Source organism: Typopeltis vanoorti, chromosome 24 (assembly GCF_054136105.1).
Source record: "Typopeltis vanoorti isolate ZY-2024b chromosome 24, IOZ_Tvanoo_1.0, whole genome shotgun sequence".
Taxonomy (NCBI): domain Eukaryota; kingdom Metazoa; phylum Arthropoda; class Arachnida; order Uropygi; family Thelyphonidae; genus Typopeltis; species Typopeltis vanoorti.
This window is the reverse complement of record NC_143572.1, coordinates 91,217,789-91,245,097: the sequence shown is the minus strand read 5'-3', so window position 1 is coordinate 91,245,097 and position 27,309 is coordinate 91,217,789. Positions and strand designations below refer to the sequence as shown.

Sequence of the window (27,309 nt, the reverse complement as noted above, 5' to 3'; positions counted from 1 at the left end):
AAAAAACTTTTTTTATTATCCCGATGTTTCGATCTTTACATCAAGATCATCATCTGGAGCGTACATAAATATACAGGACAAGCTGAGTTACATCATTGACTGTAAGCTAGAGAAACAATGATTTGATCACGTTATTCTACTGGCATGACCTCTGGTGAAAAAAAAAAAAATTATAAATTACATCAAGCTAAATTCTATTTTACAATGACAGGAATAAACATTCTTTTAGATGTTTTCTTTCAGAAACAATTGGTGTCCTATTTTTAGTATTACAATTCTTATTTTTGATTTACAATACTGGATTTTCTGCAATCCTGTTTATAGACAAAAACAAAGACGAAATCTCTATACTTAACAAAGGTTTAAATTTTGCTATAGCACTGAAATCGATAGAAAAACTTGAAGTGATTTGTAATATGGAAAGAGGCCTAAGATTCATACCTAATAACATAGCAGACAAAATACGTATAGAAACTGCCAACATTTTAAACCATAACAAAACAATAACAAGCAACATAACTAAACACGAATTAACAGCAATAAAATCCATTAAAACAAATCTGAACATAATAATAACCAGAGCTGATAAAAGAAATGCCACTGTCATTTTAAACCATACCACTTATATAGAAAAAATGAATCTGCTGGTCTCTGACAATGACACATACAAATTAGTTAACTACAACCCAACTAACAGAACAAAAATCAAAACAGAGAAACTACTTAAGTCAATTACCACATGGCCCGAAGATACAGTCAAAAAACTGTTTCCTCACTACGCGCTCCCCAAGAATTTACGGGCTACCGAAAATTCACAAAGAAAACACCCCGCTAAGACCGTTGAGGGAATTGATAGCGCAACGTGTCACTTAGCCAAAAAATTACCACAACACTCAAGGAGTTGGTAGGTCATTCCCCCTCCTATATCAAAAACACACAACACTTCATAAACATCATCAAAGACATTACATTAGAAAAATATGATTTATTAGTCAGTTTTGACGTCTCTGCCCTCTTTACGAATGACACAATCCTTCTCCTACAGCTACAGAACAAATTCCCTCCAGATATCACGGTGCTCTTTGCACATGTATTACGGTTGGGTTATTTTGTATGGCAAAATGCCTTCTACTTACAAAAATAAGGCACAGCCATGGGCTCACCATTATCCCCCCTATTGCTAACTTTTACATGGAACATTTTGAGCAACTAGCCCTAGATTCCTCCCCTCTAAAACCCAAAGCCTGGCTTAGATACGTTGACGATGTCTTCACGATCTGGTCTCATGGCCACCAGACATTAGACACATTCCTTAGCCACCTAAACAAACAACACAAACGCATACAGTTCACAATTGAAATTGAAAAACACAACACACTTCCGTTTCTAGATACACTTGTCACACGTCTTCCCTCAGGCAATCTTTCCTTCACTGTTTACCAAAAACCGACACATATGGGATAATATATACACGTAAACTCCTACCACCACCCAACACAAAAACTAGGTGTCATCAACACGCTAAAAAACAGAGCTCAGACGATCTGTTCCAGTGAACAGGCACTGAAAGACGAATTTAAAATTATCAGTAATAACTTACAAAAAAACGGATACAGCCAAAACACTATTAACAAAATTCTCTACAAAACCACAATAAAAAACAAAGACAAACCAGACTACAGTAAAACTATAACCATTCCCTACATTAAAGGAATATCAGACAAGATAAACAACCTCAAAGCCACCTCTAAATCGCCTGCAAAATTAAAAAGTTTACTCAACTCATCCAAAGACCCACTCCCTCCACTAGCCCACCTGGAGTATACCGATTTATTGTACTTGCAACATACCATATATAGGAGAAACAGGACGCACAATTCCTATTAGACAAAAGGAACATAAACAACACATTAAATATAATAATTATGATGAAGCTGGCCTTTCTGATCATGCCCTTGAATACCTTACACAGAATTGACTGGAAAACCACCAGCTGTCTACATCACACTAAAACATGGTATGAACGGAAATTCAAGGAAGCCTGTGAGATTATTATCAACCACCCCAACCTGAACAATAATGATGGTCTAAAAATCCCAATTTTCTTTCAGAAACGATAGGACACCAATTGTTTCTGAAAGAAAGCTATCTAAAAGAATGTTTATTCCTGTCATTGTAAAATAGAATTTAGCTTGATGTAATTTATATTTTATTTTTTTTTTTTCACCAGAGGTCACGCCAGTAGAATAACATGTGATCAAATCATTGTCTCTCTAGTTTACAGTCAATGATGTAACTTGTCCTGTATATTTATGTGCGCTCCAGATGATGATCTTGATGTGAAGATCGAAACATCAGGATAACAAAAAAAGTTTTTTTAACATGGTTGTAAATTCCATAAAATTTTTAAAATGAATGCCTACATCATCCAGTTCTTTACACTTGCCATGGAAAGTTTTGGAGACAGATGTGCTGTTTTGCACTTGACATTTGCAAGGCATTTGGGGACATCAGTCAATGGCTTCATAGTAGATTATTATCTTATGGTCTTCCTTCCATCTTTTGTAGCTGGGCTGCCAGTTTTCTCTCAGATCATTCACTGTATGTTATGGTTAGATTTTCCTGTTAACTGAGGCATTCATCAGGGTTCAGTTATTTTACTCACCCTCTTCCTCTCCTCCTATTCATAAGACAAAGCTTCCAGTTCTCAACCATCTCAAGTTTCAAGATTCTCATTGCTCATAATACTAATTTCCATGCCATACTACAGATAACCTGTTCACCTTTAATGATGTCAAAACACAATTTTCTTCTGTGATAATTCCAGGTTAACAGTCATGTCATCTCAATAGGCAAGTATTCTTTCCACAAAGTGTTTCTGGTGAAATTTTTACAGGTTAGTTCACCATTGCTTTCTTCAATCCCCCATTTTATCAGGGCTTGGGACTGGCATATATAGCTCTGACAAATCAGCCTATGGCAGGGTCTTAAGTATTCATGGCTGTAAATCCATGTGTGTTCACAAAGCCAGTTTGTCTGTTCTGGGAGACGAAAAACCCAAGTCTCTGGGTGAAAAATCCCCTACCTCCATAAGACCAGCTAACTCACCTTTAGTCAAAAGAGATCAGATAAATTTGATTCCCATCTCATCACCGATGGGAATCGAACACAGGTCTTTCCAACCAAAGTGCTTCATTTGTACTGACTGATCTAAAGATTCTCTATAAAGTAAATTATACTCGCCAAGAAATTATATTTATATGTGAAATTATATGAGAAGAACAGAGATCTGAACAGAGAACTGGTATCAAGTGGTCTAAAGGCTACACTATTTTAGGAAGGATAGACAGGACGGGAGAGGAGGGAGCATGCTGCTGCTGATATTAGATGACTTGAATCCAGTTAGTGTTGAGACTGATGATTGTAATACTAGTAAGAGTTTTTCATGTAGCAGTGAGTTTGAAGCTATCTGGTGTGAGATGGAATCTAAAAGATCAAATACATAGTGGGGTGTTGTTATAGACCTGGTGGATTGGTTGCTAGTGATGAAGAAATTCATCACCAAATAAAGACGATGGGTGTGAAAAAGAGTAATCATAATCTTTTCATACTCAGACAAGTCTGAGTATGAAAAGCAACTGGCTCTGCAAGCTAAAGACAACCTGCAAGAATTCTATCGATATGTTGTAAGTAAAATAAAGAATGAAATTGAAAGAATAACTCTACTTAATGTAGATGTTGTTGAGGGGTGACAGATGCAGAAGAGGTTGTTCAACTAATGAGATGCTAAAAGTTATCAATCTGGAGTATACAACATTCAGCTCAGTGCTACCTTTTCAATGAATGAAGAAACTCAGGTGTATGTGGAGGAGGTATTATAACTGTTTCACAAACTGAATAAGAATTCTGCAATAGGTACTGATGGGATATCAGCACAGATGCTAAAAGAGTGTTCAGCTGAATTGACTATTCCTTTGACCAGGCTATTTACTTTTAATCTCAGAACAGAGTAGATTCCCCAGGAGTGGAAAGTATGTATGGTAATCCCATTGCATATGAGTGGTGTAATGACTGATGTATCCACCTATCAACCAATCAGTATCCCAGGAATGGTGGTGAGGATTTTGGAAAAGTTGGTTAGGGCTCACATTTAGAAATGGGTTGATAGAGAATCTCTATTTGCAATGAACTACATGGCTTTACTAAAGGAATGTGATGTTTTAGCAACTTGCTCACATTCTGTAATAATGTTACCAATGAGCTAGACAGGGAGAATGGATACACCATGATACTTTTGGTTTTTGCTGAGTTTTTTGACAGAATGCAGCATGGAAGACTTGCATAAATTGGAGAATATGGGATTGGATTATAAAATATTAGTATGAATAACATGATGGCTGACTGACAGATATCAAAAAGTAGTATACGGGGGTGGCGGTGGGGGATGTGAGTCTGCAAGAATTAAGATAACCAGTGGTGTACTGCAAGGATCAGTCCTTGGTTGACTGTTATTCAATCTATACATTAATGACATTGGGAATGAATTGACAGGTGACATACAGCTATTTCTTGATGATACAACAATAGGTAGGGTAATCAGGAATGCAACTGATATGCAGTACTTGCAGAATGATTTGAATATGCTGAAATCGTGGTCATGGGAAAATGAATGTCAGCAAATGAAGTCATTCACTTTGGTGTGATTAGATATCCAGTGTTGTATTATATTGGTGGGATTATGCTAGAAGAGACTGATCAGGCTAGAGATCTTGAAGTGTTAATAGATAGGGAGTTGAAGTGTGTATGACAGCTGATATGTGTAATATGTGGCCGCCTTTGATAAATCCTTGACTCCCTGTAGGTGTCTCTTAATAATAATAATAATATTCTTATTCTTATTAAGTGGATATTGAATCCAACATTAATTCAAAGCCAAAAGTAATTCTTATTTCAGTAATTCTTATTCTTGTTTAATTCTTTGCTCAAGTGTTAGCAATGAAAGTTTGCATGTGAAGTATCTTCACATCCATAAAGGATTAAACAGGAGTATAATTTTTAGCAAGTATAATTTACTTTGCAATAAAGTGAAAAAACATTCTACAGTTGTTGTTAATATTCTAATAATTAGAAAATACATATTTTTGTCGCTTGTATAGGAGAATATATGATCAACCTCATGGGCAAGAGGCTGCTATCTGTTATTAAAGGAGCCTATGTCAATACAACTACCTCCTAGTTAATGCCTTCATATCATACCCAGTCAGAATTCTTAGTCCATTGCTCTTTGCATTGGTCCTTGAACCTTTTTTTGTAGGAAATTGACACTTTGTATGCTATACGAGGGATAACAGTTCCCTCGACTATGAAGAAAAATAAAGTATTAGCATATGCTGACGATATAGTAGGCACTTTGAAGATAATGATTCCATATACATCTTTTTTGGTATTTTGGGAAATTTCAGCAATATTAGTAACTGCTGGTGATAACAAGACAAAATTAAAAATTCTTGGAAAGTGGGATCCCAGAGGCATTCCTTTTGGACAAAAATATTGAAACCTTTAAAGACTGAAAAATTGGGCTACTTTTCTTTTCTCCAAAAACCAAACCATAATTTTTCCTTCTCAGCTGTACATGATGAATATTATAGACATTACAAAAGCTGAAGAGAAACAATTATATAGTAAGCTTGTGTAATTTTTTTAGTCCATCCAATACCAAGAAGTTAAAAAGGAATTTCTTCAACTATCAACGATGCATGGAGGCCTAGGGCAATTCTTCTGTTTTAGCAATAGCAACAGGTTCAAAATTCCATAAAATATTGCAGACCAGGCATATATATATATATGCAGAGCTTCTTCAGTACTACCTGGGTTTTCATCTCCCATTATTGGAATAAACAATTACAATTTATTTCCTGAATACTACAGCATTCTGGCACAGATATTCTTTGCATTAATAACAGCAAATATTGTGGTATAAGGAAATCTTTAAATGCTTTCGCCCAAACTCCCAGAGTTGGGTACTAATGATAACACTCTGTATAATAACAGAGGATACTCTAAGTTCTAAGGATGCTCTAACAGAAGTATCTTTCTTGAGAACTGCATATGTTTGCATTCCACAGCTGCCTTCTTGCCCTGCATATTTGGAACAGATTATGTAATAGGGCCTTCCATTACTTACAATAGAACAGATTATATATACAGGGTGTTCGGGATAAATTTGACATATTTATAATTAATTATATTTTTCCGTAAGTTACATGTATTAACACACACTTCTCTTCATTTAAAAGTTTGGACCCTTCTTCATTCATATACAAGATGTCAGAAAGGATGGATAGCTGGAACCCACCTGAATCATGGAAGAGAATAACTTGTATCATGATGATTTGTGCCCGCCATCAAAATAAGGATATTGCGACTGCTGCCCAATGCTCCCTGAATACAGTAAACACAATCAGGCATGAACTAGAGACTTGCAATGGTGACTACGAGGATGCAGCAAGAAGAAAGATCCCTAGCAGACGATCTGATTGCGTTCGTACAGCAGAATTCCTCGCAAATCTGCAGGAACAGGTGTTGAAGAACCCTGGCATTGGAATTCGGGCTTTGTTCGTGGAGTTGCTAACTGTAGTCAAGCCCTGGATAACAAGGGTAGCCAATGGTAGGCCGTATGTATGGCAGCAGGATTCGGCCCCTTGCCACACCTCTGGGAAAAGTCAAAAATGGTTGTCTGAAAATTTCTACGACTTCACCAGTCCAAATGTTTGGCCTCCAAACTCCCCAGACCTTAACCCCATGGATTATTTTGTATGGGGCGCAGTTGAAAAAGACACCAATCGCACTTCCAGTAATACAAAAGCCCAGTTAATGAATAAAGTTAAAACAGTTTTTGCGGCCCTTCCCAGGGAGACTGTAGCATCAGCTTGTTCGAGGTTCCGAAGCAGAATTGAAGCTGTGATCGATGCTAATGGTGGTTATTTTGAGTAAATCTTGTTGATAGTATTGTAATTAACTCTGCCTGTAATGTTTTTTTGTCAATTCATTAAATTTAATAGATACAAAGAAGATTTTCTTTTTCCTTACGAAACTGTCAAATTTATCCCGAACACCCTGTATATATATATATATATATTTTTTTTTTTTTTTTTTTTTTTTTTTTTTGGTGCTGTACTCCACCTGTCATCAATGGGAAGAGAATTTTGATTTTTATAATTAATGAGTTAAAATATCATTTATTGAAAGTTAGGAAAAAGCATTTGAAATCCAGCAATATGACATACAAATGCTTTACAACATTGTGTTATGGAAATTTTATTGTTCAGTCTGATGGTTTTTGTATTTAGAAAGAAGCATTATAGGAGATACCAAATATTTTGTCTATCTGGCAAGGTCTTGTAAAGAGACAGAATGAAAGTGTTATCTTTATATTATTATTATTATTATTATTTAGGCCTCCAAGGAGTCAAAATACTCATCATTTTAATAATTAGAAAATACATCTTTTTGCCGCTTGTATAGGAGAATATGCGATTAACCTCATGGGCAAAAGGCTGCTATCTGTGAAAGTTCATTTCAGCATTGCAATTATCTTTTGAGTTGTAGTTGCAATCTTTGTTACATGATAGCCCCTGAACTTCAACTTTCTATCTACTAACACTCCAAGATCCCTAGTGTGATCAGTTTCTTCTAGCATAATCCCACGAATATAATATGACATTAGCTATCTATTCAGTGACTTTACATTTACTGACGTTGAATTGATATCCATTTTCCCATGACCACAATTCCAGCCTATTCAAATCATTCTGCAAGTACTGCATATTAGCTGCATTCCTGATTACCCTACCTATCTTTGCATCATCAACAATAGCTCTATGTCACCTGTCAAATCCTTCCCAATGTCATGTACAGATTGAATAGCAGTAGACCAAGGACTAATCACATCCAGATTTCATCACGTCCAGACTTGATATAGGCCTAAGCCTTTACAAGTGTTTACAGATGTTTTACCCTATGCTTGTTCTAGTTATCATTGTAGTCATTCTCTGGTGGCAACGCCGTGCCACCAGTGTACCCTGTAGGGCCCTCAAGGAAAGAACTTTTATATCCTTCTGCATAAGCTCAAGCTGTTTTTAAGTACTTATAGCTATCTGCACTCCATACGCCATGTAAAGAGATGGTGGCACTGGTAAACCTCAGAGTTGCCCCATGCTCTTCCCATATATTACTAACCAGATCTTGGTTATTCTCATAATAGTTTACCTTATTATTATGGCTATCGACTAGTGGGCACCCTGTTCCCACCACCACCACCTGGGCATCAACTACCCAAATGTCACCATCTCTTTTAATCATTAAGTCTGGCTTACGCAAGCCTGCGGAGGTCCTATAATATGGTTCCACTGCAGTCTCCCAACTTTGTTCCTAAAGTGGGTGTTCAGAATGGAGACCACGGCATCATGCCTCCGCACATAGATCCCACGGGTGCGGTAGCAACACTGGGCTATATGAGACAATGTCTCACTGTAATGGCAGCCAGCTCGAGTGGACAGGGCATCGATCCTCATCCTGATAAGGTCAATATACTCGAGCCCATGGAGGAGTCTAGTGCCATCCCTTACCCAATCATGCTGGGGAGACACCAGATATGACTCTTTTAAAGGAGTGCCATCTATAGAACAGTGCAGCAGTGATGCCTCTCTTGTGTTCTACAGGTGCTGACTCAATTAAGGTACCTTGATAATGAGACCAGCCTTTAGCCCGCCTAAAGTTTTCTTGTATTAATGGGTATAGAAAGCCTCTTTGCAGATAGGGGAAGACGATAGTTCTAACTTCGTGATTCTGGACAGCCACAGGCATGGGATCAGCCATCTAATTGATGGACCTCGAGTCCAGCGTCCTTCACCCTCACACGGAAATATGCAGTAGGGGTGTCATGGCTATCCGTTCAGTCATGATCTCATGGCTGAACAGATAGCCCTGTCCATTCAGGACAGTACCGAGATATATGTCCTACCAAGCACCAACTTGTGGTAAAAGCAAAGTAGGAGATATTGGGAAAGGAGAAACGGTCTTTGCTGGGGCTTGAGAGGAGCTTTCCTCAAAGAAGCGATCCCTGCTTCTAGGATAGAAGGGACAGAAGACCTTCCCTTTGGGATGAACATGATACCGAGGTATCTCCACTCTTCCAGGATGCTCAAAGAATGCAACGGCCTCCCATGCAGGGAAACTCTATAGTTTTGACCTTCAGCTTTTTGTCACGATCAGAGGGAACAAAAGCTAAAGAGCAGGACTTCTCTACATTAATAGAAAGGCCTCAAATAGAGAAAAAGTCTATGTTAGTAGAGAAAAAGTCTGTAAGCCTACGTTAGTAGAGGCTACGAGAATAAGATTGTCTGCAAAGGCCATGGTATTAAAGGAAGAAGCACCTAGAGAGAGAGAGAGAGAGTAGCCTATATGGCTAGAAAAAGAGTGAAGAAACTCATCTATGATGCAGTTAAAGAAAAGGGGAGATAGAGGATCACCCTGGTGAACACCCCGCACTGCGGAAATAGAAGTTGCACGGGACCCTATAGTGATAGTGATGGATCAAGTATAGCTACTTAAATCTGGCAGACTCACATCCCCCTTATACCAGTTTTTGATATCTGTCAGTCAGCCATTCTGTTATCCACACTAATATTTTATAGTCCAAACCCATTTCTCCAATTTAGGAATAATCTTCCATGCTGTATTTTGTCAAAATCCTTAGCAAAATTTAAAAGTATTATGATTTATCCATTCCCCCTGTCTAGTTCAGTGGTAACATTGTTATAAAATGTGAACAAGTTGCTAAAATATGATGTCCCCTTACTAAACCTGTGCTGTTCATGTTCATTGTATAGTATAAATTTTCTGTCAACCTGTTTTTGTATGCAGGCTCCTAATGAACTTTTCCAAAATTTTCATCCCCCATTCTAGAGATGCATCAGTGTTTGTGTCATACTTGTGTAATGGGGTTACCATACATTCCTTCTACTCCTGTGAAATCTTCCCTGCTCTGAGACTCAAATTTTATAGTCTGGTGTATTCAGTTCGCTGAACACTCTTTTAGCATCTGTGCTGATATCTCATCAATCTCTGTTGCCAGATTCTTATTCACTTTGTGCAGCAGTTGTAGTACCTCCTCCTCATAGACCTGAGTTTCTTCATTCAGTGAACAGATATCAGTGAGCACACACCTGGTTGATAGCTTTTAGCAAAATGGCCACTCATTAGTTGAACAATCTCTTCTGCATTTGTCACCCAACTGTCTGCATTCAATAAAGTTATTCTCTCATATTCATTTTCTTTTACGTGCATCATAACAATAGAATTCTTTTGGGTTGTCTTTAGCTTGCAGAGCCAGATTCGTTTCTAATTCGTACTTAGCTTTCCATACAACAGTTATTACTCTTCTGGCCTGCTGCTTATCGTTTTTGTTCATCATCCTTATTTATGCACATGGTATTCTTTCCTCATCGTCTTTTTCATAGATAACACATCCATTTCACTCCTCCCTATTTATTTGTTGAACTCTTGGAACACATTCCAATATTGCATCATTTATGTATTTTTTAAATGCTTCTCATACACTCTCAGTATCTTTCCCATCCAACAGCTAATATCCTGGTGCAGAACCCAGCATACTCCTGAGTTGGTCAGGAGTATGCTGCTTTTTTGTTCACCATATAACCTTTTCTGAATGAAACATTCATAAACTTAGCCACTTTCCAAGTGAGTACCACATCACTGTCACCATCTGGAGGCAGAATAGTTATGTCTTTAGCTGAAATCCCCTCTGACACTCTAATCATAATCTATAATAATACTCTTTGACCTTAAGTTCTTCTGTTAGATGCTGCTTGAGGAAGTTGTCTTGCAACGGTCAATAAATTCAGTATCATTCTTTTCATGAGATGCTACCCAATCAATGTTTGGATAATTAAAGTCCCCCATTATAGTTATTCATTTCTCATCATTTTTTATTTGTTAATACATTCTTCATCACTTGCAACCAATCCACCAGGTCTGTAACAACACCCCACTGTGTATTTGATCTTTTTAGACTCCACCTCACACTAGATGGTTCCAAACTCATTGCTACATGAAAAACTGTTACTAGTATTGCAGTCTTAGGCCAACTTTAACTGGATTGTAGCATATAATATCATTAGCAGTTTTTCCTCCCCCTGTCGTACCCTATCTGTACTTCCTAAAAATGCTGTACCCTTTATGCTCGATACCAGGTAGTTTGTCTACCTGTGATAGCCAGGTCTTACTAATGCCTGCAATCTGAGATCCCAATGTATTGACCATGGCAACAAATTCTACTTCCCTTGTTTCTGATACTCCTTGCATTTATGTACAGACGTAAGTTACCTGCATGTTTTTTTTTTGTATATTCTTCTCTGTAGTCTGTGTTATGCAGTTGCAACTTGTGGATTTCTGTTCTTATCTAGTGCCTTACTAATGCGGGTATCTTTGTACATGCTTGATAAGTCCGAACTGTATGAACACAAAATCGTTCTTTCCTCATAATTGTTTCCATGATAATGCCCATTCCCTTCATTAGCACAGCTGAAACATTGTGTAACTTACAGATACCTTTAAATTTATATATTTAATAATTTTTTAAATCATGCTAATATAATTATTTATCTATGATGATTTATTTTTTCACGCAAAGGAACTGGAATTTTTTTTCCCATCTACTGGACTGGCTCATTGTAATACTGCACGTTTTTCTAACACAACCTGTTGTGTAATCAAGCCACATGCTGTGAGGGAAGGTAAGGTTTTCTAATTAGATTATCATACAGTTAACTAACAATAGCAAATTCAGCTATAACCAAAATACTCATGATAACAAATTACTGAAAAAAAGGTTGTTAGCTGTTATGAGTAGGTAGGTTTGTTATATTTGTTAAATACAAAATGATGGTACAACATGACAAAATTTTATGACGGCTGGGGCGTTGTCCGGTTAAACAAGGAACCGTTGTTTTCGCCAGGGAACTAGGGTGAAAACGAAAAGTCAGCTAAGGGAACAAATCTGAAAACATTCCCCAACTCGACATCACCAGAGTTAAAGATCAGTACTATCAACATAAGAAGCCTGAATGGCAAAGAAATTGAGCTAACTGAGGAATTAGATCCAGATCGACATAATATGGGTGACTGAAACAAAAATGACAAAAACTGGTGAGATCTTTCTGAGCAATAAATACAAAATATTATATTCAGGTAATGACAATCAAGGAAAAGAAGAAGTAGCCATAGTATTCAACACAAAATAAGAGGCTAATCTTCTTGAATGGCAGGCAGTCTCAAGTAGAGTGATGTGGGCAAATATGAGAATGGGGAACTGGACAATGAGACCTATTTGTGCTTATGGTCTCACAGAAGGTTCTACTAAGGTAGAAGTGGAGGACTTTTTTGAGGCTTTAGAAAAAGCAACTGACACAATGAAAAAGGAAAAGTTGGTGCTTGTTAGGGATCTAAATAGCAGAGTAGGAAATGATTGTCAGACATACAAATATATTTTGGGAAAATTTGGAGAAAAGAGCAAAGCTAATAATAATGTCAAATACCTGTTGGATTTCTGCACAGGAGTAGATGATACTCGGCCAGAAATGCTGAAATATAGTGGTATAAAAGTCTTACAGTGGCTGCACTGCATTGTTCAGAAGGACTGGACAGAGGGACGAATTCCCGATGATTGGAGTAGAGCTCTCATAGTACCCATATATAAAAATGGAAATAAAACTGAATGTGAGAATTACAGAGGTATTTCCCTACTGAGTGTTCCTGGCAAGATTTATGCAAGAATACTTGAGAAACTGTTGAGAAGAATTGTGGAAGAAAAGCTTGTTGAAGAACAAGCTGAATTCAGGTCAAATAGATTGGTCGATTGGTAGAGCCTCTGCTTCTAATGGCTCAGTTAAGTAAGCTTGAGTGCAGTTAGTAGTTGGAAGGAGACCAATCGTTCGATGCTGTTGGCACACTCTCCCTCGATGGGGCTTTGGACTCCCTGGAGGTGTCAAATAATAATGATAATAATATAATATAATATAATAGATGCTGTCAGGATCAGATCTTCGCTTTACGACAAATAGTGGAGAAATCATGGGAATATAAAAAATATCTGTATTTAAGCTTTGTCGATTTGGAAAAGGTATATGACAAGGTGCCAAGAGAGAAGCTATTTAATACGCTATAGTTATGGTGTCAATGGGGCATTATATCAAGCAATACTTAGTCTTTATTTGAGTTGTAAGTCATCATCATCAAATTCCTGCCATGTATCCTCAAGGGGTGTACAGGATATGACAGTACTACATGAAAAAATTACATCATTACTAACTTCCTATCTACAATTTTCCTCCAAATCACTCTGTTACTTGTCAAGACTCCAACATTATCAGATCTTATATTTCTATCGTCTAAGGTACTTTGTACCTTATCAATCCACCTATATCTTGGTCTTCCTCTGGGTCGTTTTCCTGTCAACCTGGCAGAGAACACTTGTTTTGCTAATCTTTCCTCTCCCATTCTATTTAAGTGACCATACCACCTGAGATTAGCTCTGCTAACACATTCCTGGATGCTGACAATGTCAAGTTCTTTCCTAATATCCTCATTTTTAATATGATATTGCCACTGATGCCATCTGTTCACGCCTCTAATCTTTCTCAGGACTCTCATATCTGCGGTCTCTAGTCTTTGGTCAAGTGTTTTACTTCTGACCCAGCTCTCAGATCCATAAGTTAAAACTGGTTTGAACACTGTCTTTTATACAGCTAATTTAGTGTTCCGACTAATTTCTTTCTTATGCCATATGAATTTATTCAGTTGACTTCCCACCATACCAGCTTTGCTGATTCTGTTGTCTATTTCTATATTTAATTTACCATCTTCACTAAAAATCGTGCCTAAGTAGCTGAAATGTTTTACTTGTTCCACAGGTTCTCCATTCACAACACAGTTGACATTTTCAATGATTCTGCCTATTTTCATTGTGTTTGTCTTTTTATTGCTGACCTTCATACCATATCTATTACAACAGCTATTCAATTTAGTTAGAGAATCTTGCAGACTTGTAGCGGATTTATTTAGCAGTATAACATCATCCGCATAAAGCAAAGAGCTGACATGAACATCTCCAATTTTGATATCAGGTTTAATACCACATTCCTTCATAATGTGATCCATATAGATAATGAATAACAGAGGGGATAATGTACATCCTTGTCTCACACCAGATTTAACATTAAACCATCTTCCTGTACTTCCTTCAGTTCTAACTGCTGACTTACAACTCAAATAAAGATTAAGTATTGCTTGATATAATGCCCCATTGACACCATATAACTGCAGTGTATTGAATAGCTTCTCTCTTGGTACCTTGTCATATGCCTTTTCCAAATCGACAAAACTTAAATACAGATCTTTGTTATATTCCCATGCTTTCTCGACTATTTGTCGTAAAGTGAAGATCTGATCCTGACAGCCTCTATTTGGCCTGAATCCAGCTTGTTCTTCACCAAGCTTTTCTTCCACAATTCTTCTCAACCATTTCTCAAGTATACTTGCATAGATCTTGCCAGGAACACTCAGTAGGGAAATACCTCTGTAATTCTCACATTCAGTTTTATTTCCCTTTTTATATATGGGTACTATGAGAGCTCTACTGCAATCATCGGGAATTCGTCCCTCTGTTCAGGCTTTCTGAACTATGAAGTGCAGCCTCTGTAAGACTCTTATACCACCATACTTCAGCATTTCTGGTCGAATATCATCTACTCCTGCTGCCTTTCCACATTTCAAGCCTTTGATGGCTTTTTCTACTTCAAGTATGGATATGTATTCCTGACTGCATTCCTGGTCAGTGTTTTTTATCACTGTGCTGTCATCACTGCTTGTTTCATTTAGCAGTTTTTCAAAGTAATTACTCCATATTTCAAGGATATCTTTTTCTCTTGTTATCATGTCACCTTTATCATCTCTAATTCCTTTTACAGCACTCTTTCCTGAATTCCTAAGCTTCTTCAACAACCTCCAGAATATTTTGCCATCTTCTTGATATTTATTTTCTATATTCTTGCCAAAGTCCTCCCATGACTTTTGTTTAGCTAGTTTTACACACTGTTTAGCTTTCTTACATTTGTCTCTGTATTCTGTAAGAGTAAAAGCTGACTTATTTGCCAGGAACTTTTGATATGCTTTCTTCACTGCCTCTTTAACTTCCTGTGTCCACCAGGGAGTTCTGATTTTTTTATCCTTGCACACAACCTCACCACATGCCTCTCTGGCAGAATCAATCAATGTTTTCTTCAGAGTTTGCCACCGAATCTCCAAGGTTTGATTCCTGTTCTCAAACTCTTTCATTTTCTTTTCAATAATCTTTATGTATTTTAGTCTACAGTTCACATCTGAGAGCTGCTCAACTTTTATTCACTTTAAAACTTTCTTACATGTTATTCTTTTCAATATGAAATTCAATTTTATCCTGCTCAAGACTAAATAGTGATCACTTCCAATTTCAAATCCTCTGTACACTCTGGTGTCCTGCACCAGGGAGAAAACATCACTATCAACAATAACATAGTCAATGAGACTTTTCTTATTCCTAGCCTCTTCTCTCCATGTGAATTTGTGCACATTTTTATGTTGGAAAATGGTGTTAGTAATAACCAGTCCATGTCCTGAGCAGAAATCCAACAGGTTGTTGCCATTATTATTAGCTTTGCTCTTTTCTCCAAATTTTCCCAAAATATTTTTGTATGTCTCACAATCGTTTCCTACTCTGCTATTTAGATCCCCAACAAGGACCAACTTTTCCTTTTTCATTGTGTCAGTTGCTTTTTCTAAAGCCTCAAAAAATTCCTCCACTTCTACCTTAGTAGAACCTTCTGTGGGACTATAGGCACAAATAAATCTCATTGTCCAGTTCCCCATTCTCATATTTGCCCACATTACTCTACTTGAGACTGACTGCCATTCAAGAAGATTAGCCTCATATTTTGTGTTGAATACTATGGCTACTCCTTCTTTTCCTTGATTGTCATTGCCTGAATATAACATTTTGTATTTATTGCTCAGAAAGATCTCACCAGTTTTGGTCTTTTTTGTTTCAGTCACCCGTATTATGTCGATCTGGTACTTATCTAATTCCTCAGCTAGCTCCATTTCTTTGCCATTCAGGCTTCTTACATTGATAGTACCGATCTTTAACTCTGGTGATGTTGAGTTGGGGTTTGTTTTCAGATTTGTTCCAGTAGCTGACTTTTCGCTGTTTGCCCTGGTTCCCTGGCGAAAACAACGGGGGCCTTGTTTGACCAGGCGACGCCCCAGCCGGCATGAAATTTTGTCATGTTGTACCATCATTTTTTATTTTGGTTTAACCAATAAGAATACAATTTGATCGGCTAAATCCCAAATTGCCAGCCCATCCTCGTTCGTTCAGTATCAAAGTAGATACCCAACAGGGTGCACCACTAGAAGGTGAGGATTGGACATTAGGTAAGAAGCCCTGGTCGGTTCTCCGCATTCCTTTAAAGGCTATGTGGAGGTCTCCTCTCAGTTATACAGCTTTGACCGTTAAGCATCCCGAAAGTTGTAAGTCAACAGTTAGAATTGAAGGAAGTACATTATCCCCTCTGTTATTCATTATTTATATGGATCACATTATGAAGGAGAGTGGTATTAGACATGATATCAAAATTGGAGAGGTCTGCAAGATTCTCTGGGTAAATTGAATAACTGTTATAATAGATATGGTATGAATGTCAGCAATAAAAAGACAAACACAATGAAAATAGGCAGAATCGTTGAAAATGTCAACTATGTTGTGAACGGAGAACCAGTGGAACAAGTAAAACATTTCAGCTACTTAGGCACGATTTTTAGTGAAGATGGTAAATTACATATAGAAATAGACAACAGAATCAACACAGCTAGTATGGTATGAAGTCAATTGAATACATTCATATGGAATTAGAGAGAAATTAGTCGGAACACTAAATTAACTGCATGTAAGACAGTGTCCAAACAGTTTTAACATGGATCTGAGAGCTGGGTCAGAAATAAAACACTTAACCAAAGACTAGAGACCGCAGATATAAGAGTCCTGAGAAAGATTAGAGGCTTGAACAGATTGCATCAGTGGCAATATCATATTAAAAACGAGGATATTAGGAAAGAACTCGACATTGTGAACATCCAGGAATGTGTTAGCAGAGATAATCTCAGGTGGTGTTGGTCACTTAAACAGAATGGGCGAGGAAAGATTAGCAGAACAAGTGTTCTCTGCCAGGTTGGCAGGAAAATGACCCAGAGGTGGATTGATATGGTATAAAGGGCCTTAGACGATAATAATATAAGATCTGATAATGTTGGAGTCTTGACAAGTAACAGACTGGTTTGGAAGAAAATTGTAGATTGGAAGTTAGTAATGATGTAATTTTTTCATGTGGTACTATCATATCCTGTACACCCCTTGAGGGTACATGGCAGGAATTTGATGATGATGATGAGGAGGTTTGTTATAGCCACAGTTTCTTTGGAATGAATTGTAATGTGAAAGAAATTCACTATAATTATTATTATTACAGGTATCTCCATGGAGTCAGGCAATGAATTCTACTCATTCACCACCCTACAGGCAAAAAACCTTGTTCTCACACCCTTGTTGACCACACTCTTCTTTAATTTCCAAGGATGACATCTTGTTTTTCCATCGCTATCACACGGCTGAAACATTTCCCCTGCATCAATCCTATAAAAACCTTTCAGTAATTTAAATGTTTCTATCATATCCCCTCTTCTCTGCCTATCAACCAACCTCTGCAATCCACAAGCTCTCAATCTATCAATGTAGGGAACATTTTTTACATCACTCACCAACTTAGTCACTCTTCTCTGAACCCTCTCCACAGCCTTTTCATCTCCAAGAAATCCAGGTGATCAGACCTGAGCACAGTAATCCAAAAGTGGAAGTATCAACACTTTATAAAAGGGAACAATAACCTCTTTATCTCTGGATGTCAGTGTGTTCCTCAACATCCAAGTAATTCTATGTGCAATCTTGGACACCTTAGCAATGTGTCCCCTGAACTTCATATCCCTATCTACCACACACCTAAGTCCCTAACCTCATCAATCTCTTGGAGTACTGTTCCATCAATGTAGTACACAGCTGGTAATCTTTTAATCCCAAAATTCATGACTTTACACTTTTCCACATTGAAATGACATCCATTACCTTTTGCCCATTCTACCAGCTTATTTAAATCATCCTGCAAACTTTCAACATGAGCTTGATTTTTTATTGCGCTACCCAACTTTCCATCATCATCAAACAGCTGAATATCTCCCTTTAAGCCATTTCCTATATCATTTATATACAAATTAAACAACAATGGCCCAAGCACAGAGCCCTGAGGCACCACTTGTCACCTGCCTCATCCTGGACTCGGCTCCTCCATACACCACCTTCTGGTATCGCTCTCCCTGAGCCATTCTCCTATCCATATCACCAATTTAGTATCCATTCCCATCTGCTCCAATTTGCGTAACAGTGTTCCATGGGGTATCCTGTCAAAAGACTTGGCAAAATCCAGAAGTACCACTTTGTAGCCAGTTCCTTTGTCCAACTCAGATGTCATTCTATTATGAAAAGTTAATAGATGGCTAAGGCAAGATCTACCTTTAACAAAACCTTGTTGGCCTCTATAGAGTATCATATCCTGATGCATCCATTCTTGAATTTTGTCTTTAACCAACTTTTCCAATACCTTTACCACTACTCCTTAGATGGTGATTGGTCTGTAATTAACTACCACAGATTTAGAGCCACCCTTATGCCAAGGAACCACTTTGCCTAACTTCCACTCCCTAGGGACCATACCAAAGTTCAAACTTAAGTTAAATATCCAAGTAAGAGGGGTTGACAATTCCTTTGCACATTCACGCAACACCCGAGCTGATATTCCATCTAAACCTACAGCAGTGTTTGCATTTAAATTTTGCAATATATTAAATACCTCTAATTTCTTAGCTTCAATTTTCACATTAGTTGTTGCTACAGGTACAGAGATATCCTCACTTGGGTGATAGACTTTTGAAAAGTGATCACTCAGTAACTCGACTATTACATGTGATTTTGTCACCTCAATACCATCAGCACACACTAAAGTTATCCTTCCGAAGTCATTCTTCCTTTTACTTGCCACATAGCGGAAGAACCCTTTGGGATTACCCTTGATCTTATTGGCTAAGGTCTTTTCATACTCAGATTTAGCTTTTCTTACTATGCTGGTAACCTTCCTAGCTTGAGCCTCATACTGCTCATGGGTGTACTGATCGCATTTCTCCTTGTACATTCTTCATAACATTTTCTTTATTTGCAGATCAAGCTTGATACTACTGCTCATTCATCTAACGCCTGCCTTGTTTGTCTTCCTGACCATGGGGACACAATCTGATATTGCTTTCCTCAGATACCCGCTGATTTTATCCCATGCACTGTTAACATCTTTCCCCTGCAATATGTTCTGCCATGGGATGGCTGCAAGCTCACTCTGAAGCTTGTTATAATTGCCTAACCTGTAGTTCCATATATACCCCTTAACAGAAAAATCCACAGATTTTGCAACCTCCCAAGTCAATACCACATGATCGCTTTCACCAATTGGAGGTAACAAGGACACCTTACACCACGTGTCCCTTCAGTTATGTGCTGTTTCAAGTAATTATCTCGTAGAAGATGTATGAACTCCATTTCCTTTTTGCTACATGATGTTTTCTCCTTCCAATTGATATTACCATAATTAAAACCCACTCACATGTGACTTTGTATACACCTGGGAATTGTAGAAGTATAATCAGATACTGGAGATCGCATGGGTCCACACACGCACATGTACAATAATAGAACTTTAACATGGACTATGGCTCAAGTTCATAATAACTGTAATTTACAGTCGAATATTATAGCTTTAGAGTGTCTCGATGTTTTTTTTTTTCAGTATCTTTTAATAGCTTTCTATGTTCTTAATGCTTGATGAAGTCAATCCCGACGAAACATGTTGCATTTTCAAATAAATCTCAATTTGTTTTAATTCTCAGATTTTTAGTCAGTTTATATTAAAATGAACATATCCCAACTCTGAGTTAATAGTAGTAGTTATATATATATATATATATATATATTATACTATTAATATATGTATATAAGAGAATAATAAAAGAAATGCAAAAAGAAAGTAAAAGTTATGTTATTGCACAGTAAACATTAGAATAATTTGAGATATGAACTAGTTTTAGACAAGGTTGTGTAATGTCTGGAGTACTCTTTAGTATAGTCATTTATTGGAGTGTGAAAAATTTTACAAACATATGGAGAGGAATAATATAGATTCTCACATCATAGTTGTGTGATCTAGGTAATGCAGTTGATCTATCTGCAATATCATCAAAACACACTGAGTGAGTGCCAAAAAAAAAGTTAGACTTAAAATAAATATGAATAAAACAAAAGTTCTCAAATTGAAATAGAAAAATGCCAGAAAGAAATTAAAATTGACCAACATACTGAAGTTAAGAATTTTATGTGCTGGTGAGCTGATGTTAATATCGAAGGTGAAACTAACAGGGATATAGCACAGAGTTTGATGAAAGTAAATACTGCTTTGAGAAGTTTGCATAATATATGAAAATCATCAGATATCATAATAAAACCCGAAATAGATCTTCAGTAGCAATGAGAAAGTTTTGTTATTATATGGTTTGGAGATAGGAACTCAAATGAAATAGTTTCAAACAAATGATGAATTATATAGACAGAATAAAAAAAAAAATGTCACTGAGAATGAACAAAGGAGAAATGCCAAGAGTAGCTTTGATATGGATCCCAAAAGAGAAAGGAGAAGGTAAGGAATTTAGGGGGTGAGGGGATGCCGGTTGGGAATACTGGGGAGAAGTGGAATTAGTGGCAAAAGACAACTCTAATTAGAGAAGATGGATGTTTTCCTTATGTGCTATGGGGTAAAAAAAAAGGATGGTAGGTTGGTATTGATATATATATATATATATATATATATATGAAAGAATGATTATTAACTCGGTTAACATACATATTTTTATAAAGAATTGAATGACTAGAACCGTGGAATCTAGAGAAATCGTCTTCATTCCTGTTCATCTAAATAATAACTTGAGCTACAACCTCCTAGATCGTCATTCAGCTGTAATCATGTACTGGCGTTCACGAGATGCCACTAGCACGCACTTTCCCAACAATACAACTAATGAAAGAACAACTTTAAATACAACCACAATGATTTAATGTCAGTTATGTATAGTGACTCTCTATGATGTTCATAGTTTATTTAAGCTTCAGTGTTTTTTTTTTTTTTCTTTCTTTTATAATGTCACCTGATGAAGGCTGTTACAAGCTGAAACTAGTTGTGTTTTTATATTAAAACCTTTTTACTTAAATCTCGGTTCTAGTCATTCAATTCTTTATAAATATATATATATATATATATAACCATAAATACCTGCTTGATTACAAATTAATTTAAACTTTCCAAGAAATTATATTCTAATTTAATCCTTTTTCCATGTCAAGCAAACAAAATTTGTTTGTGAAGTATCTTCACAACTAGGCTACTTGTATATAGAAGCTGATAACTTCATATCATTTGCCTTGCTATCCCATAATGCAAAGCACACATCCTTTCAGACATGTATGCTATGCATTATGGGAAGGATCACTACCCAAATCAATGAGATACCAAGATTTAATTATATATGGAAGGTGGGGAGAGAACATGAGGCATCAATGGAAGTTAAATTTGTTCACAGTCAAGAAAAGGAGAAGAGCTAGGTTTTTTCTCTCTCAGAGTGAGTGAGTGGAATAGTTTGCCTTTAGGGGTAGCGAGTGCATATAGTGTGAATGAATTTAAGAGAAGGTATGACAGCTGTTTAGGGTGGTTTATAGCTGTCCTTGACTCCCTGGAGGTCTCAGATAATAATAATAATAAATATTGCTCTGCGAAAAAAAAAAGAAAAGAAAAGATAAATGTGTCAGGTAGGCAGCTGTCAGGGAAATCATCCAACTTACTCTCATGTATGTCAGAAGTAGAAAGATGAAAAAGAGATACAAAATATACAAATACAAAAGAGATACAGCAACTCAATCTTGTGTCTGTTCCACCATCTCATAATTTCACTATACCCGAACTTTATGATCGCAAGTGTTTCTCTGTTCAACACATCAATCACACGACCTATGGTCTTACAAAGAGATCACTCCAAAAATGGTTCTGTTTATTGAGAACTCACTTGTCAAAAAAATTATGGCAAAGATATCACTTAAAGATAAACCGCTAGATATCCCCACGGATGAAAAAGATGGTTTCAGGACTGTACAAGGATAGTTATGAGGATCGGCTGAGGGAATGTGGACTGCAGAGTTTGGTGGATAGAAGAAGGAGAGGTGATATGATTGAGACTTTTAAACTGTTGAGAGGTGGTTACAGGGTTGACACTGGGGAGTTCTTTCGCTTGGTTGAACAGCGGGAAGGAGTGATGACAAGAGGCCATCCCTGGAAGTTACGAAAGGAAACTGTGAGCAAGAGGGTGAGGAGTGGTTTCTTTGCGTGGAGGGTGGTTGAACTGTGGAATGCACCTGATGGAGTGGTGAGAGCGAGAACGGTCAATGAGTTTAAGGAGTGGTATGATAGACTTTGTGTTTCTTAAGGAGGACCTCCCCTCGATGAATCTTGACAGACTTTATGTTCTTAGGAAGGACCTCCCATGATGAGTCTTTTGACTCCATGGAGGCCTGAATAATAATAATAATAATAATAATAATAAAACAGAACAAAACATAGATCAGGATGCATATAAAGCTTGCACCCACCACCACCACCACACCTGCTCTGAGCTCCTCGTATGCTGAGAAGTTAACAAGAAAATGTCAACAGCAACTCAAACTCATGTCTATTCCACCATCTTATAATTTCACTATACCTGAACTTTATGATCGCGAGTGTTTCTCTGTTCAGCACATCAATCACACAACCTATGGTCTTACAGAGAGATAACTCCAAAAATGGTTCCATTTATTGAGAACTCACTTGTCAGAAAAATGTCAAAAAAATTATGGCAAAGATATCACTTAAAGATAAACCACCAGATATCCCCACAGAAAAAATGGATAATTTGGTGTCCACCAAAAGTAAATTAAACTTGCCAACTGACCCTAATACATCAAATGTATTGAATATTTTGCCAGAGGAAGAGATGGACACTGGCCATCCATACTTCTCAAAAAACAGTTGGTAATTATAAACCTGACAAAGGTAAGCCGTCAGCCTCCTGAAAACCAGACAAGTCTATAAAGCCAAAACAATAGAAAAATTTTTACAATAGAACTGTCATGGGTTTTGCCAGAAGATCGATGCTATCAAGATTTTGTTGCAGAAACATAAATGTTTGTGTTACAGGAAACATACTTAAGACCCAATGAGGACCCTACCTTAAAGAATTTTACTGTTGTATGCAGAGACGGAACTGGAGGTGATCCTGCTCATGGAGGTGTAGTTATTCTAGTGGGCAGTCATACTTCTTTCCATCATGTCCAACTTAATTTGGAAGCAGTAGCAATTCACCTATCTGTGGAATTTCTTATTACAGCATGTTCAATTTATTTACTACTGAGTTAAATGAAATCAATCTTGATAACCTTATCTTTATTATTATTATTATTATTACTTGACACCTCCGGGGAGTCCAAGGACTCATCGCAGGAGAGCACTCTACTCTGCCTCGCTAAATGCATCTAGCCCTCTCCACTACTGCTTAATTCTCCTACTATGATACTACTGCTACCATCAATGCCATCTACCTCCCATCATCACCATCAAGAGTATTTTTTGTCTGTAAATTGCACATGTTCTGAAGACTGATTTGTCTGTATGCAGGATGAAAAACCCAAGTTTCTGGGAGAAAAAAATCCTGCTACCTACATTATTATTATTATCATCTAAGACCTCCAGGGAGTCAAGACTCATCGAGGGAGGCTGTAAGTTACCCAACCCAGCTATCATACGTACCCTTGAATTCATTCAGACTAGATGCACTAACTACCCATAAGGACAAATTATTCCACTCACTCACTGCTCTCTGGGAGAAAAACCTAGCTCCTAACCCTTTCTTGACTGAGAACAACCTTAACTTCCATGGATGCCCATGGATACATGTGAGATCAACTAACTCACCTTCAATTGAAAAAACCCATATAAGGATTCCCCTCATCAACATGAGAATTGAACCCAGGTCTTTTCCAATCGAAGGGGGCAATGTTCTGCTGTTCTTTCAATTGCTCTGCAGAGTGCAACAGCCTGAACCCATGCTTCTGATGGGTGACTTCAATGGTCACAATACTCTGTTGGATAGTGCTAACACAAATAGATGAGGTTGAATTATTGAAAGAATCTTCGACAATAATGACCTCTACCTTTTAAATAATAGACTCAATAATTTCTTCCACATGCCTGCCCACTCATATACTGCAATTGTAAGATCATTACAATCTGCTTCCATTCCATTCTTTCACTACTCACGTGGCACATTGAAGAGAACATATATGGAAGTGATTACTTTCCTGTTCTTTGCACAATGTTTTTCCAGGAACTATCCATGTTCATCTACATAGATGCCCATATGGAAAATGGAACATTTTTTCTCATCTTGCAAAATTTAATGCGATACTATCAGTCCACCTATCAATGAAGCAGTAAAGTATATGACAGAGTGTCCAGGCAGCAACATCTTCCATTCTGAGAATGTCATCTCAATTTCCACTCTATCTAAAAGCCTTTGGTGGAATCCAGAATGCCAGACAGCCGAAAAATATCAACCCAGAGCATGGGATATATTTTGTAGATACCGCACCATGTCAAACTTAATAGTTTTTAAGCATGCTCGTGCCAAAGCACATTATGTGAGACTTCAGAATGAAAAACAATTATGGATCCAATTTACTTCATCAATTAATTAAATGACCAGTGCAAAAATTGTATGGGATAAAATCCGAAAAATGAAAGGTAGATATAGAACACATCATTTGCTACCTTAGATGGAAGTGTTATTGCTGATCCCAAAACTATTGCAGACAATTCCAAGAAACGTTTTCTAGAATCTCAACAACAGTTGCATATCCTCCTGAATTTTTAATACTGAAAGACAGCAAGAGAAATAAAGGCTAAATTTTTCTACTAGTGGGCTTGAGGCATATAATCATCCTTTTGTTAAGGAGGGACTAAAAAGAGTTTAGTCCCTCCTGTGTTTTTACTGTTTCAACTTCGTGCAATTGGCCCTGATGACATCCATTATGAAATGATAAAATATCTACTATCTTCTTCTATGGACGTCCTTCTCTTAATATACAATAGAATACTTACAGAGGAAGAGTTTCTGGATTCTTGGCATAAGTCAGTTGTCATTCCTATCCCAAATCAGCAAAGGATCTAACACAAGCAAATAATTATTGACCTATTGCTCTGACAAGCTTCTGTAGTTTGGTGTAGGCAATGTTGACAACATTGCCTACACCAAACATAATATCATCCTTCCATGGCAGACTTGCACCTCATATTGCAACCCCTCACTTTGAAAGCTACAAAAGTCTCATATTCCATCATCTGTCTACCAGCAATTGTTTAATGCACACAAAGCAACACACTCTGATTTCTTGGCCATCTATACTGATGGCTCAAGAACTGATATCTGTGTTGGCTGTGCTGCTGGGTTTCCTGACAGTACTATCTACAACCAGATCCAACCTGATTGCAGTAATTATACAGCAGAGTTGCATGATATATGTATAACATGTAACAGAGGGAACAAGAGGTTCAAGAGTTTTGGATTTGGTTATAGCATCAGAAGAGTTTATAATAACTGAGATGACATCTCTCCCACCAGTTGGAGAGAGTAACCATATGGTTTTGACTTGGAAAATGAATAGACATGCCGGAGTATCACAGAGACAGGAACTTACGTGGAATTATAATGCAGGTTATTATAATAGTCTTAGACGTCAACTTCTGGAAGTTTTATGGAGGGAGGAATTGGAAGGCCGGGATATCATTAGTGCATGGGAAATTGTGAAAGAATATTTGTTAGCAGCAATGGTAAGTTGTATATCACGAGTGAAGAAGAGGACACAATTTGGAGTAAAGTGGATGACAAACAATATTAAACAGGAATTGCATGCGAAAAAGATGCTATGGAAGAGATATAAGGAGACAGGTGAGGAGAGGATGCATGAAGAATATAAGACACATGCCAGAAGAGTGACTAGTGTGGTAAGGAAAGCGAAACTGGAATATGAGAGGAGATTGGCCCTAAGATCCAAAGAAAATCCTAGGGAATTTTTTAGCTATGTGGCCAGGATTAGGAGAAATGATTGTGGAAGAATGATATTGTGGAATAAAAATGGGAATGGAGTGACTGAGGACATAGTGGAATTGTTCAATGAACACTTTATTGGAGTATTTCATCCTGTAGGAGTCAGTTTTAATGCTAGAGGGATAGGGCAGGTTCGAGGTAAAGGAGGAGAGTGTGTTTCAGATACTGAGTACTGTGGATGTCAGTAAAGCTTTGGGACTGGATGGTATTTCACCACGAGTTTTGAGAGAATGTGCTAGGAAACTGACAGTGCCTTTAACTTGGCTTTTCAATGAAAGTCTGACTTTGGCAAAGGTGCCCAGGGAATGGAAGGAAGATAAGATAGTGCCATTGCATAAGGGTGGTAACAGACTGGAAGTGTCTAATTATAGACCAGTCTGTGTGTCATCAGTAGTTGTTAAGATCTTGGAGAAAGTAGTGAGTGACCGTATACAGCATTGAGCAGATGAGGGTAATGTTATCTGTGAGAGTCAACACGGATTTGTGAAAGATCGGTCTTGTTTTAGCAATATGCCAGCCTTTTATAATAAAGTGACAAGAACATTAGATGAGGGAAAGGCATATACTGCAATTTTCTTAGACTTAGCAAAGGCATTTGACAGGGTGCCACATGATAGCTGATATTTAAGTTGCAACACATGGGTCTGGATGTCAGATTGGTCAACTGGATCCAGGATTGGCTGCCCAATAGGTATCAGAGAGTTGTGTATGGTGGAGAAGTTTCAAGGAGGCAGAGGGTTACAAGTGGGGTCCCACAGAGCTCAGTACTAGGACCTATATTGTTTAACCTTTATATCAATGACA

General features: G+C 37.4%; 1 protein-coding gene across 3 annotated transcripts in view; it reads left to right on the top strand.

Moving 5' to 3' along the window:
- The window catches only part of nmdyn-D7 (nucleoside diphosphate kinase homolog 7), a 273,428-nt gene that overhangs the window by 125,243 nt on the left and 120,876 nt on the right, over positions 1-27,309 (top strand). For all 3 annotated transcript variants that reach the window (XM_090413940.1, XM_090413941.1, XM_090413939.1), the window contains one exon: positions 11,714-11,816. In XM_090413940.1, coding sequence (XP_090270066.1) covers positions 11,714-11,816 — 103 coding nt within the window. The remainder of the gene's footprint in view (positions 1-11,713; positions 11,817-27,309) is intronic.